Source organism: Mirounga leonina, unplaced genomic scaffold, assembly GCF_011800145.1.
Source record: "Mirounga leonina isolate KUSES-001 unplaced genomic scaffold, KU_Mleo_1.0 Mir_174, whole genome shotgun sequence".
NCBI lineage: Eukaryota > Metazoa > Chordata > Mammalia > Carnivora > Phocidae > Mirounga > Mirounga leonina.
This window is the reverse complement of record NW_023270451.1, coordinates 37,032,806-37,048,369: the sequence shown is the minus strand read 5'-3', so window position 1 is coordinate 37,048,369 and position 15,564 is coordinate 37,032,806. Positions and strand designations below refer to the sequence as shown.

At 37.1% G+C, this 15,564-nt stretch overlaps 1 protein-coding gene across 1 annotated transcript in view; it reads right to left on the bottom strand.

Annotated features, from left to right (window-relative positions):
• The window catches only part of ABCB5 (ATP binding cassette subfamily B member 5), a 115,966-nt gene that overhangs the window by 12,501 nt on the left and 87,901 nt on the right, over positions 1-15,564 (bottom strand). Inside the window, exons 21-23 of the mRNA XM_035021432.1 lie at positions 12,295-12,395; positions 11,302-11,442; positions 1,461-1,617 (exon numbers count right to left, since the gene is read on the bottom strand). Of these exons, the coding sequence (XP_034877323.1) occupies positions 1,461-1,617; positions 11,302-11,442; positions 12,295-12,395 (399 nt within the window). The remainder of the gene's footprint in view (positions 1-1,460; positions 1,618-11,301; positions 11,443-12,294; positions 12,396-15,564) is intronic.

Sequence of the window (15,564 nt, the reverse complement as noted above, 5' to 3'; positions counted from 1 at the left end):
ATTACTTATTTTTTTGAGAGAGAAAGAGAGAGCTTGAGCAGAGGGAGGGGCAGAGGGAGAAGGAGAAGTAGACTCCCCATTGAGCAGGGAGACTGACTTGGGGCTCAATCCCAGGACATCAAGATCACCACCTGAGCCAAAGGCAGACACTTAACCGACTGAGCCACCCAGGCACACCTATTTTAAACATTTTATTATGGAAAATTTCAAACATCTACAAAAGCAGAGAGAGAAAAATGTAATGGATTATCTCCCAGCTGCAATAATTATCAACATTTGCCAGTTTTGCTTTCCCAGATTTTAATTTTTAAAAGCACAGGGAGTGATATTTAGAAGTATTTGTATATTAAATAAAATGATTAAATAAATTAATTTTACAGTCTTTATAAGAAACATTTCCATATTCCATGCCATGTAATGTAGTTCTATGAAGACATTTATCTGTGAGATACTCAATCCCTTTACTGTAATGTTCTGAGAGAAATGAGTAGCAATGTTATTATACATCTAAATCCTAAGATTAAAGAGAAGTTTTCTATATCCTTTACTTTCTAAAAGACAAATATGAAATCTTACTTTGACTATGATGCATTGTTGAGCATTTTATTTTGAGAATTTCAAGATCTTTTTATTTCTGTAACTAAGGACTGGCATTCCTTTTAATAATTAAGTAGCTTTAAGGATAATATACAATTTTAAGCTATCATACATATAAATCTACTGTTAAAATTCTAATGGGGAAATAATTTTAAATGAAAAATTTCTTCTAAGTATATACCTAATGGCTATTCTTACTTTTAAATTTAAACTGTCTAGATAAGTCTTAAAATTGAATATATATTTAATGTATAAGATACTATTAAGAGGCTTGTTTTGAAATTATACAATCTCACTATTATTTCTCTTTTAATATTCATGGTCTTTTAGAGTTTGTGGTTAAATATGTGTGTCTGTGTATGTGTGAATTTAATAAATATAGTTCCTTTTTTTCCCTCTTCTTATTGCAGATATATTTTCCATAAAATATGGTATCGAAACAGCAGGCATTATTCACTTTGTACGAATTATCAGAGAAAAAAACGAATTAACTCTAATGCAAATCTTCATCCAAGACTTCATCCAATACATCCAGCCAAAGTTTCAGCTGTCTAAATAAAATTAAATATATAAATCAATTCTTTGTTCAAGAACATTCTCAAGGCATCAGGCAAATAAACTAGAAGTATATTTTTTTAAGATAAAACATGTATATGTTTTAGTAGTAGAGGTGAAAATTTGCTTAAGACAAGGCCCCCTTTCTCTCTTTGTAGCCATAACAGTTATTTTATACAAGTTTTTAATTCTTTATAGCACTATCTTTTCCAAAGTTATCAAATAATGCCTTCATTTAAGTCTCTATATAGAGAGCATTCATGTGTATAATTAATAATGTGGACATTTAAAATCATATTTGTGCTTACTGGTTTTTTCCCTTCTTGACTATAGCTGTCTATAGTTGGTTTCTTTTCCAGCAAAGCAAACAGATGTGCAGCCCCAGATTTGGCTCTCGAATATTCAGGTGCCAAAACAAGTGTTTCTCCAATGGCCATAACTCCATAAGCAATTGCAGTAAAAACTCTATCAAAAGATAAAGCATTTGAATCTTAGGTCCATTTTCAAACAATAGAACTCTAAAAAAGTAAAAAATAGAACTCTGAAAAAGCAGGCACAAGAATATAAATAACCTTTTGGTACAGAAACACCACTAATGTTGAAGCCCCAACAATGATATCTCTTTTGTTTGTTTGTTTTTAGTAAATTTATTTATTTTAGAAAGAGAGAGGGAGAGAGAAAGAGAGAGAGAGAGAGCACAAGCAGGGGGAAGGGCAGAGGGAGAGAGCGAGGGAGGGAAATCTCAAGCAGATTCCCCAGTGAGTGCGGAGTCTGACGTGGGGCTCGATCCCATGACCCTGAGATCATGACCAGAGCCAAAACCAAGAGTCAGACACTTAACCAACCCAGGCGCCCCAATGATATCTCTTTTGTAATTTTCTACCACACAGTGATCATCCCTAGCGTTGTATACCAAAATAACCTTTGGAGTTCAGGTAATCTTAAAAGTTTCTCTTCCAATTAGAGACAAAGATCAAAGGCACTAAACTAGTGAATATAAAACTTCTTAGCCACCTTGATATAAGGCTCACTCGCTTGGAGATTTGACAGAGAATTCAACTGACAATGGGAAGAATGAGTCTCCAGTAGTGAGATCTGAATTTACACAGGAGATATGAATGGATATTTTTCCCTCTTTTTTTGCATATAATGTAGTTAGAACAGACAATTGATGCCAGATGATTTGTTATCTGACTGAAGTGCTACATGTCTTAAAGAGAGCAAAGCGTGGAGATTGTACTTTGTTAAGGTCCTTGAAAAAAAATCTGACTAAACCATACCTTAGCAAGCCTGGAAGAAGAGCTTTGATCTTTTAGGTTTGCTATACAAATTATGATCTCAGTTTCAAAACATGTTTTAATTATAAAATAGTAAGTATGCAAATGATGTCTGAAAGCATATAGAATATTCACAGATATGTGGCATATCATGTGGCCATGGTCAAATATTTTTCTCTCATTTTCATTTTAGCCATGGAAACATTTTAATAGGATAAAAAATAATGTATCTCCATAGCAGAACTGAAAGTATAATTCAGCTAAGACTGTACAAGTTCCAGTGGCAATATTTGTTTATTTATTATTGAAGTATAATTGACATACAATATTACATTAGTTTTATGGGTACAGCATAGTGATTCAACATTTTTTATACATTATAAAATGATCACCACAGTAAGTCTAGTTACATCTGTCACCATATAAAGTTACTGTAATATTATTGACTATATTTCCAGTGGTATACTTTATATCCCTGTGGCTTACTTATTTTATAACTGGAAGTTTGTATCTCATAGTCCCCTTCACCTATTTGGCCCATCCCTTTACCCCTCTCCCCTTACTGGCAAGTAAAAAGATCACAGAACCCAGTTTCTCATTTGCCATGCTGGATCACAGCAAGCTAAACATGTTCTGGTCTCCTTGAGAATTTCTCTGGAGATGGAACCTACCAATGGGTGGATGTTGATGCAATCTCTTCAGTGACCTAAACCTCAGATCCTGAATCTTGTTGTCTTTTCAAAGATCAAGCACAATATAAAATATAAAAACCAGTTTACTTGGATGTCTGACGCTTATTGTAGCCATTAGTTCTGTGATGTCAAGGCATTTTTAGTACTAATGTATATGGAAATTGTTTAAAGCTCAAAATGCCATTCAAAATACTCAATATCCAGTTATAAATATCAGAAGTGATTACTGAGTTTAGGTAACACATCAGAGTTTTTTTTTGTTGTTGTTGTTTTAATGCAAGGGAAAAATCTGACTGAATCAGACTTAAGCCTCAGTCTGATCCGAAAGTCAGCAGGTGAGATAGGAAGATCATTGGATTATCAGTCAGGAGACCTGGATTCTAGTCCCACAGGGATAGAGCCTTCTCAGAACAAAAGAGAACATCCTTCCTCCTCTGATTTCAGACATGCCAAAATATCTACCTGTCCTAAAATTTCCACCACAAAATTCAGTTTAAGCATTAAGGATAAATATACAGAAGGCAATGTCTTTGTTAGGTCCCTCTTTAAAAAAAAAAAAAAAAGATTTTATTTATTTATTTCAGAGAGAGCGAGAGAGAGCAAGCAGGGGGAGAGGGAGAGAGAGAATCCCAAGCCGACTCTGTGCTCAGCATGGAGACCAACTCAGACCTCGATCCCACGACCCTGAGATCATGACCTGAGCTGAAATCAGGATTTGGATGCTCACCCAACTGAGCCACCCAGATGCCTCTGTTAAAATGTCCTTCTCTTAAAACGGAGGTTTACTGAGAAGGGGAGAAAGGCCTTCCATTTAGAACTTGTATCTGCGAGAGATAAATGACCCGAAGGATGCACATTAGAGGAAGGAAAGTTTCAGTAGACAAGGGAGAGTATCAACTAAAAGCCCCAATGCTGTCTTTATTGTGTATGTATTGAAGGGAGGGTAAGTCCAGATGGGGGTTGAGGTTAATGAGGATTATACTGAGGAGCCTAATTTTGTGGTGAAGGAACTATCTGGGGGTTGAGTCAGGACATTAATCTTCTATATGTTTTTTCCCAGGTGGGTTCTGTATAAACATAGGCCAATGCTGGTCTGCTACAGAATGTGCCCTAGCTGACTCTGGCCCAGTTAGCTAGAATGAACTAAATTGCGATTCAACTTTATTCAAAACCTATTTATTGCACAACGAACAGTACTTCAACTTTGTGGGTTGGCCAGGGTTGAGGGAGAATATTGAGCAGGAAGAGGTCTGGAAAGGATTTTCAGGTGCTGGGCTTCTTTTTCCCTAGTTTTATGGGTTCCCCATGGGCTCATGGAGCCATTATCATTGCATCCTCACTACAATGATTCTTTCAAGCATGTCCAAGCAATGGGGGAAAATCCCCTTGCCTATCACTGCTGCTAAAATCAAATTGGAATTTTACAAAGATTCTTTGTCTAGGAACAACACAAAAAAGCACAGAAATGAATAATCCTAATTTTAACGCTGCTGATCCAAATAGGAATAACTGAAGAGTTATTGGTTCAAATCTATTTGTCTCCCCTTAATCTTGCTTCCATACCCAGTTTGTAAACCTTTGGTGACTTACTCTAAGAGTAAGTATACTGGGGGGTTCAAAGCCTGGGCTCTGAAGCCAGACCACTGAGACTATATCCAAACTCCACTGTTTATTTACTAGCTGTGTGAACTTGGGGCATGTTCTGTGCTTCTGTTTCCTTATTGGCAAACAGGAGATAATAGGACTATCTACATCTTACAGCATTGTTGTGAGAATTAAATACATTAATAATATAAAGTGCTTAGTACAGTGCTCAACAAATGTTTAAGTTGTTATTACTCTCAGAACTGAAAATTAATGGGACACTTTTTGTTGGCAAATAAGCTCTCATACTTCTATAGAGATACATCAGCCCACCAGGTCAAATCACAACTTCTGAAGCCCACACTCAGTAAGTTTTTTCTTTTTGACTGGAAAGCAGAGTACTTTTCCTCACAGAGGTGGCCATTATAATTGTACCCATACTCATGCTCTTTTCCCCTAACATCCATGTAACACTCCAAAGATTCTTTTCTTCCCACCCTAAATCCTTTCCTCAACACATGGAAGAGAGAAAATACACAACTTTTATGTGGTACTTTGGGTTTGAGAGAATGTTTTCATATATATGATACCACTTGATCACCTAGGAGATAACTAAGGCAGGAACTCTTATCCCTTCATAACAAACGAGGAGACTCGAGCTCAGAGAAATGAAGCATTGTCCAGGATCACACAGTTATAAACATGTAGGGCTGGGACCTGAAACTCCTTGTTCACTGTACTTTCCCTTACCTGGTGTTCCTTCCAGTGGAAACTTGGTCTGAACTATCTCTCCCTGCATGTTGGGGCTTGTTACCACTTTGTTTCCCATTTTAGAATCTTCAGAAGGCCCTCGATAATCCAATCGGCCTTGATTTGTCTCCTTTAGATCCCTTCAGTGGTTGATCACTCTATCTACTCTCCTTATCTTGTCTTCTTCTCTTCTGGATAATCCCTGAGGAAGAGCTGGGTACAAGTTGGGTGGCTGCCACAGCAGTGAACACTGAAAGAAGACTTTCCTGTTTTCCTTGTTTTGGCTACTTAAGGCTGCTCTACCAATTATAATGATGACACACACAGTTCTTCCATGGCTGCTTGGCCTACCAGAGCAAAGATGGTGGTGGAGGCCTAGCTTGTCTCCTTCTATCCCTTAGTATTTCAAGGCAACAACCAACTATTAATAATCACTGAAAACCCACTTATGTTGATTATTATATGGCCAATAACCACATTTAATATTCAAAGTCCAAAGGATTTCTTGTCAAGAACTTTATTTGGAATTCTAGAGGACTAGGCCACAACATATGAAATGCCTGGTTCTGCTTCTCAGCAAGTTTTCAAAGTTGTGGCTTTTATTATTACTGTACTGAAGGTTGCTGTGCCTGATTCTTTCTTACCTATCTGCTTCCTGCTAATATGTATAGCGAAGAAGGAAGAAATAAAGATACAGGGAATTTCTGAAGTGGAGGTATGGAAAGTTACAAAAACCTCTGCTTGGACACCTACTGGTTTCTGACCTATATTGTAAAAGGCAAGTCAGCTAGAATCTAACCCAAAGGTGCTAATGGAAAATCAGACAGGAGAAAATAAACTTATTTTGTATTTTTCAAAATCTACATTTATAGTGTACATCAAAAGTTTTGCCAGGGCTAACAGAGGCAGGGGAGGTGGGGAGAGTTTTACTATACATAGGTGTGTGAAAACCTAAACAAGAGATTTTCTAAATGCCTACCCAGTGCTGCAAGCCAGCAGAATGAAAATGTTATCACCTTTTTAAAATCCTTATCTCAAGGAAACTTCTATAGTAACAGAGATGGATGAAGATAGCTTCTACCATTAGAAATGTATGTTGTCTTTTTTTTTTTTTTAAGAGGAAAAAGCTAAGGCTGATAGTAGCCTTGCTGATAAACTAACATTATGAGTACATCAAAGGATTCTGCTGTTAAAATTGTGCATTTTCCTTTCCCAAGGCACACTGTCATTTCTGACAGAGACAGCTTACCCATTCCTGTAGCTATAAATCATGAAAATACATTCACATTTATTAGATGAATAAAACATCTATTTTTTAAACAATAAATTAAAATATGACTTTACCAATTTTTACATAATTCTAGGAAAGTTTCTGGTAGTGGCCAAAAGAAAACCCTAAGGTTTTAAGCAGGTATGGAGAACAGCCTGGCATTTAGTTCCTATGCTCATATTTCTTAAAGTGTGATCCTCAGATTCTGTGCCTCAGAATAATCTGGATGTTTGTTAAAATGTAGATTCCTGGCCCTATATCAAATCTACAAATCTCTGGGTTAAGTTTGTGAGGTGAGACCTGGGTATCTGCAATTTTAACCGGCTCCTTGATTGTTGAGTTGGGAAACCGCTGATTAGAGAACAGCACAAAGTTCTTTTTACCTAAGGAGGGTTCTAATAGGAGGAAGTTTTCTTTGTAAACTCCTTCCATTCAATTAGTTGATTAGATAGAAAACTGTCTGTCACCCTAGATTCTGGAAGGCACAGAGTCTACTAGGCCAGGTATAATTGAGTGTGTCCAAAGGAAAATTGTAACACATTCATGGTAGTTGGGGGCCACAGTGAGTCTCTAGCTCACCCTAGATTCTGGAAGGCACAGAGTCTACTAGGCCAGGTATAATTGAGTGTGTCTAAAGGACAATTGTAACACATTCATGGTAGTTGGGGGCCACAGTGAGTCTCTAGCTCAGACAGCTCCCTATTTCTTTCTTTCCTCAGGGTACTGGGAAATACCAATGTGATACTGTTCATTAACCACTGCCTTTATATTAATAGTCCTACATATGTTCTGATAGCTAAAAATGCTTATGTCTTCAGAAATGACCCATTTTAATGAATTTAATGAAAAGAGATTCAGGAAATATGGTAGGTTAGTAGGCGGAGTGTTTGTATTGGGGCCTTTTGATTCCCCTATATTTTGGGGGTCATAAAATAACATTAAGCAAGTTACATTGTTCTATTTATGTTAAGAATCAGCCCAGCTCTGGGTATTCACATGTTGGAAAACTAAGAAAGAATTAAAAAAAAATTTTTTTACAGAAGATCCATGAACGTTTTCTATAAAATTAGTAATAACAATAATCATAATGACAATAATAATAAGTCTGCTAACAAAGCCTCTGGCATCTTGAATTGTGACTGTGAGCAAGTTAGGTAACTTGCATCTTTGATCTTTTTTATTTTTGTTTTTAAGTTTTTTTTTTTAAAGATTTTATTTATTTTTCAACAGAGAGAGAGAGACAGCGAGAGAGGGAACACAAGCAGGGGGAGTGGGAGAGGGAGAAGTAGGCTTCCTGCTGAGCAGGGAGCCCGATGTGGGACTCGATCCCAGGCAAATGCTCAACAACTGAGTCACCCAGGCGCCCTGTTTTTAAGTTTTTATTTAAGTAATCTCTACACCCACATGGGGCTCAAACTCACGATCCTAAGATCAAGAGTTGCATACTCTTCCAACTGAGCCAGACAGGCGCCCTGAGTTTTGAGTCTTAATTTTCCCCATCTGTAAACTGGGAATCATATTGCACATAGTAGTTGAGAGGATTAAGCAGATATTACCTGACAAATCCCTAATATTGAGTAAGGACTCAATCCAGGTTTGCTGTTATAGTGATTATTATATGAAACAGAATGATGTCAATTGCCAGCATGACTGTAATTAGCATGATTTTGAGGAAAATTAGGAGCCAGTCAAGGAAACAGAGGAGGAAGAGCCAATGACAAGGAAGAAAAGCTTAGAGAAGAAAATGTTTCAGGAAGGAGAGTATCAAATGCTGCTGAGAGGTCAAATTAGGTAGATGGGAGAATGAACAGTGAATAACCATCTGGGTGGGTGAGATGGAGGCCAGTGGTGACTCTGATAATAAGTGGCATGGTGGGAACCAAGGCTTGCCTGGAATGAATTTAGGAGAGATTATGGAGATGAGAAGGTGTAGAGAACAAAAATAGGCAACTCTGGAATTTGTTTTGTTGCAAAGGAGAGCAGAGAGCCACTCGAAATAGGTAGAAGGGGACTTAGGGTCATGGGAGAGATTTATTTCTTAAGACAGATGATTATAAAACAAAAAAATAGTAGTGACAGAAAAACTAGTGTGAAGAGAGGATTGCTGGAAATTGCTGGAACTCATCATAAATAAGGACAGTTACTTCTTCCACAGAGATGGCAGGCATGATAGACCATGTGGGTAGCCTGGTGAGTTTGGTGATGGGAAGATGAGGTTCTTTTCTTTTCTTTTCTTTTTTGAGAGAGAGAGTGGGGAGGGGCAAAGGGAGAGAGAATCTTAAGCAGGCTCCATGCTGATCTCAAGACCCCGAGATCATGATCTGAGCTGAAATCAAGAGTCAGATGCTTAACCGACTGAGCCACTCAGGTGCCCCAAGGTGGTTCTCTCTTGACTGCTTTGTTATGCTACCTTCAGGTAAACCCATTAAAAATTAATTTGGTTTACAACAGGGTTTTTAAATGTATTTATTTTTATTTACTTATTTTTAAAGTATTAATTAATTAATTAATTAATTAATTAATTTGAGAGAGAGAGAGTGCCTGAGTGGAGTAGGGGGCAGAGGGAGAGAATATCCAAGAAGACTCCCGCTGAGTGCAGAGCCCTACGCGACGCAGGGTTCCATCTCACAAACCATGAGATCAGGACCTGAGCCGAAACCAAGTCAGACACTTAACTGACTGAGCCACCCAGGCGCCCCTACAATGGTTTTTAAATATGAAAATTCTTCTGTGAGAACTGATAAAATCATTAGACATCCTACATTAGTATGAATATATTTAATTGGCTAGCCTTCAACTAATACTAAAGACCAGTAACCCTGAAGAAATGAGACCCTAGGGATTTAAAGATGGTTACAGAAAGTTCAGAGCAAAATGAGGAAAATATGTTCTGAGTCAAACATTTGGCTTGCAAACAAACTTTTGGAATACAACCAACTTTTAAGCTTGTGATTGCCTGTATCACATTAGAACCAAGGGAAAAACTTGCTAATTTAGTGCAGGCTGGTGAGCTGAATAAATTACTGTAAGTGATTCTACATTTGGCTTCTTGTTAATCTAAGTAAATTAGTCTGTGTAATCAGAATGAAGCCCAATACTAAATGTCGTACTGTGGTTTATGTATTCGTTCAGGCAATACTGCAAACTGTTTTAAAGTGTAGGAAAACACAGAACAAGGAGCCTACAATTTCTGTTGAAATTTCAAATACAGATATTCCATTTTAGAAGGAAATCTGCTTCCAGGAAACTACTAAGGGGATTTACAGTCAGGTAAGATTCAGGGATACTGGGTTGGTGAACGGTGGACTATTTTCTTCTGAGTGCCTAGCAAAAAAACTTCCTGGGAACTCAGTTAATATTTGATAAATAAATAAATACATAATCACATGAACAGAAACCAAAATTATTGCAAGTTATTCTGAAATTATTTGGCTTCCAGTGACTTAAGAAAAAAAAAAAGATTTTATGTATTTATCTCAGACGAAGAGTCAGCACGAGTGGGGGAGAGGGGCAGAGGGAGAAGGAGAAGCAGACTCCCGGCTGAGCAGGGAGCCCAACGTGTGGCTATTTCCGAAGACCCCAGGATCATGACCTGAGCCAGAGGCAGATGCTCAACTGACTGAGCCATCCAGGTGCCCGGGCTTCAAATGACTTTAAGTCATTTCCTCAAATTGAATACATATACTCAAAGTACAACTATATGCCATCACTAAGGAATTCAAAAGACTGTGCATGAGTCTTGGGAGGCAAACCCCAAAGGGGAGTTCTCAACATATTTTGCCAAATGACACCATGTTTGGAACAGGTGTAATCTCCCAAGTCAGTATTCTGAAGAGGCTGATCCTTGCTTTGATGTGTGTTTTGGTGGGCTTGCAAAAAAACATAACATTACTTTTGGAGTCAAATATTGTATAGATTTCTCTAGCTCTAAATATATAGCAGTGACATTTATGATGCAGATTAGCAACATTCTGTCATCTTAGGGAGTCTTAGGAAGTTCAGAATTAACATTCAAAATTAATTTTTCTAATTTCAGAAGTTGAAGTTAGGTGTTCTAGAAAGTAAAGCAACTATGCTCAAACAAATGCCTTGAGAAGAGGCAGCCTCATTGAGATGCCATGATCAATTCCAAATGTGACTTTTCTAAAGGGAAGTACTCACTTACATGTGTTTCTTCTGGAGCAATTTGCTTAGCAAAGAACTCAACCTCACAAATGAACAGTCTTATTTGATAATGCCATCTCCACCCTGGGAGTTCCATGAAGTCTTACAAATTCTTGAAGGAATGGATGACAACAAGGCATGTTTTGCCCCTACATTCCCACATTCTAGTAAACTGAAGTAGGGAGAAATTCATCTGCGAGTTTAACTTGGACTACTGATACTATATCAGTATCAGTTTACCAGGTAGACTGCACTTAGAGATATTAAATAACAAAATAATATTTAAAAACTTTCTTAGCATGTATTTCCCACATATGTGATTTAAATGATCAATGAAGTACAAAGTAGGCATCTTTCTGGTTAATTTAAGTACATAACCCACTTACAGGATTTAAATATTTGCACAACTTACACGAACATGCCCTCTGGGGTCACTCGTCCAGCTTGAATTAAATAGGCTCCAAATCGAAACCCCACTGCATAGGCAAAATATACAAAAGCATGGCTGAATGCATAACAGCTTCCAAAGATCTGTGCTTTCTTCAAGGTATTTCTGAAATGCACAAAATTTACTAAGTAATGGGGCATAAGGTATAGCAAGTTCATTTTAATAAATGTAGAGTAATGAATACAGAAGACCAGACATGTTACTTAAGGGATATATAAGTTATATACAAAATATATGAGTTTTTAAAAATGAGAATTATTATATAGAAAACACAATATAATGATTCTATAGTTCTATATTCTATAGTTCATTGTAACAAAGTTGCCTCTGTCTACTTTCAAATGAATGGACAAGGTCTGTGAATGAACAGCTAATGAAAGGGGTAAAGAGATTTGGTTTTGAAGTATTTAGAAATATTTTCTATCATAACCTTTCACTAGCACAATAAGTAGTGGAAATTAAAGGGTGGTACCAACCACAAGCATGAGTGTAAAAGGGTATAAAGCTGTCTCTCTGACAAAGTAATACAAATAGTATCACTAAGTGAATGTGATAAGGAGGACTAGTTTAAAATTAAAAGGAGTGATAACATTTGTCATATATACATTCATTTTAAAATGTGAACTATTTTAGAAATTCAGTATAAAGGGCTGAGCAATCTTATTTTCTTTCTTGAATATGTTATTTTCCTCAATTTTGTTTCAGGAAAATAATAAAAATGTGCAATTAGTAGTAGTTCATAGCAACATGGGAGGACTAAAATATTCTACCTGTGCCTGTTCTCAATTGCTTTTTCTCGTCTCCTCTTGGTGAAGTCATATGAAAAATTATGATATACCATTATTAGGAAAGACTCCAGAGCAAAAGAATTGGCAGGCAAACCACTGTTGTCATCCAGGAAGACTGCCTTTACAGGGACAACTATAGTTAATGAAGTCAGTTTGAATCTACAATCACCTGTGTTGCATCTGAAGGGTCTCCTCATACGCTTGCTCAAAGGCTTTTTCTCTTGTTAATGACACTATAGTCCGAATATTTTCCACAGCTTCAGTTGCTATCTTATAAAATAGGACAATAAAATAAAGAAATAAAATTAGTAATGGATAAACTCTGGTTGTGATTTCCAGTCATTTATACTGGGGGCATATTCAGTGTATCATTAAGTCAATAAATTTTCCTGACAAGTTTTCTTAGCTTCTTTTTTTCTTTCCCCAAAACAAGATAGGAAAATAACATTTTAGGATAATAGGCTCAAGAAAAATTTATTTTGAAAAGATTTAGTCCACTGATCTAAATTCAGTCTCCTTGGAGTCTTCACTGAATTTCTATAAAACTGGTTCCAGGGGCGCCTGGGTGGCTCAGTCAGTTAAGTGGCTGCCTTCAGCTCAGATCATGATCCTGGGGTCCTGGGATCAAGCCCCACATCAGGCTCCCTGCTCAGCAGGGAGTCTGCTGCTCCCTCTGCCTCTGAGCCTCCTCCCTGCTTGTGCTCTCTCTCTCTGTTTCAAATAAATAAATAAATAATAAATAAATAAAAAGATTTAAACTGGTTCCACAGGCAGAGAGATCAAACATAAGCATTCTGTTCATATGTAATTATGCAAAGAAATCATGAGATAATTCAAGAAGACAGTAGACAGAATCAAATAATTGATTCTGGCACAAAAATGCAAATACCAACCAAAAAACCTCAGGAACACTGCAGTAAAGTAATATGGGTAAGGCTATTAAATGCTATATAAGTTACAGCCATTTCTCATTTTGATGTCTGCAAACTTAAAAAGGTATTTAATTTAAATATAATTAATGCCTTTCTTTCTTTCTTTCTTTCTTTCTTTCTTTCTTTCTTTCTCTCTTTCCTTCTTTCTTGCTTTCTTTTTTTCTTTCGGAGACAGAGAGAGAGCACACATGAGCAGGGGGCGGGGCAAAGGGAGGGGGAGAGAGAATCCTCAAGCAGACTCCCTGCTGAGTGCAGAGCCTAACTTGGGACTCAATCCCAGGACCCTAAGATCATGACCTGAGCTGAAATCAAGAGTTGGCCACTTAACCGACTGAGCCACCCAGGTGCCCCAATTCTTTTCCATATTTCTATAATTTTTGAAAAGAAGGAATAATCACATGAGAACCAAAATGGAGGAAACTTTTGGCTTAGAATAACTTGTTGGACATGAGAACACATGTTGACTTGAAAGAGAAACTTCCTGCTTTCACATTCTATTTCCATAATGGCAGAGTAGACTGTGGGACAGAGGAAGACCTAGGTGGTCACCCAGTGTTATTTAAAGAATAACTGGGTTATAGGAGAGAACCAGATTTCTGGATGGTGGGCAGGACACAGGGGTTCTGCTCTCAATTTTGACTTTGAGTTGTTCTAAATTCTCATTAATTTCAGAGTAAGTTCAAAGTAACGTTCATTTGTAACATATACTGTAGTATGCAAGAAAAATGGATAAAAATGCTGAAGGCTTGAGGGAAAAAATGAGCAAAAAAATCTTTGTGATCATTTTTCACAATGGAGAAAGGAGTAATATCATTATAGAATCCTAGAAAATAATCTTCTTGGGATGCCTGGGTGGCTCAGTTGGTTAAGCGACTGCCTTCAACTTGGGTCATGATCCCAGGGTCCTAGGATTGAGCCCCGCATCGGGCTCCCTGCTCACCGGGGAGCCTGCTTCTCCCTCTGCCTGCCGCTCCCCCTGCTTGTGCTCTGTATCACTCTGGCAAATAAAATCTTAAGGAAAAAAAAAAACCCACTTCTTTAAAAAATAAAAGAAAGGAAATAGTCTTCTGTAAAAAAACAAAAAACTAATACAGCTATTTTAAGCCTGAAAAGTAAAACATTTGATGCTTTGTCCAAATCTACACATGCAACTGAAGAAGGGCCAATATGTTTTATTGGTCCCTATTCTAAGTTTTGGTGTTTGGTAAAAAGATTAAAAGCTACTGAGAAAGACACAGACTGTTTGTTTATTAGAGTTATTGATTGTATAGTCTGGGGTTATTCAAATAATCCAAAAAGGAAAAACTGAAGGACACATATACAATTAAAGCTCATGATATAAAAATTAAGATGAGTAAAATATAATTAATTAGGGCCCCAATAATTTGGAGGTTGTGATAATTTACACCACAGGCAGGGCCAAACAACTTTTCACTGTCTCTGAGGCAAAATATGCTAAAATAGTTCAGTCTGTACTGCCCAAGCAGACATTCCAACGGTCCTTATCTAGTCCAAGGAAGGTGGAAATGTCCAAGGGTCACACAAACCAGATTTCAATGAGTCATGTGCTTGGCATCCCAATTCATGAATATTCATGCTACTTATAATTTTCCAACTGTTATTGTCACTGTGATATAGACCATAACTGGTACGAAAATCATTTTCAGATTCAGAGGGTGTTCACCCAAGTGATAAAAGTCTTTGAAACTATATAATGAGAGGAGTAACTTAAAGACCTGTGTATGGATGACTTAGAGAAGACTTGGCATTTACATGATGTAGTTTCCTAAAGGCTGCGATGAGAAACAGGCTTTTGACCTCTACTGAGATGAAAGCCAAGAAGGGTAGAAGGCCACCAACAAATAGACAAACAAACACCACAACCAAAAACTGCCTACCATCCAAAGGCTATTCAAGGGTAGGCAGCCTGAGAAAGTAATGCCCTGCTTGCCACTGGGGAGAAAGGATTGGAAAAAGATGGACACTTGACAGGGATGTTGTGCAAGGGATTTCTTCTTTGGGTAAGTGGTTGGATCAAATGAAATTTCTTTCAATTCTTAGATGTTATGAAACTACAACACTAATGTCACCTAAACTTCCAATACAATGATTATTTTTATAAATATGATTGTTCCTGAGAAGCATTTTCCCAGTAATTAAAATGTTGTTCATTTTGATCAGTGTAAAGATGGTCCTTGTTTCTAAAACTTTATTTTAGTCACTATCAGTAACAGCAAATTGCCTTATATTCAGTATCTTTTATTTCCTCTACATTTTGAGAAATAAAATAACTAAAATTGTTTAAGAAAATTTAATTATTCAACAATCGGAGAATGTAGCTCATGATGTTAGCCATTTCCCTCATGATATGGTAATATGGCTGGCATTACTGTGTGTCTTTCAGACACTATTCTAAGTGTCTTGCATATAATAATGCTAAGTGTTTTGTGTAATACTTAGAAAAATCTGCAAGTGGTATTATTATTATTCCCATCTTACAGAGGAAG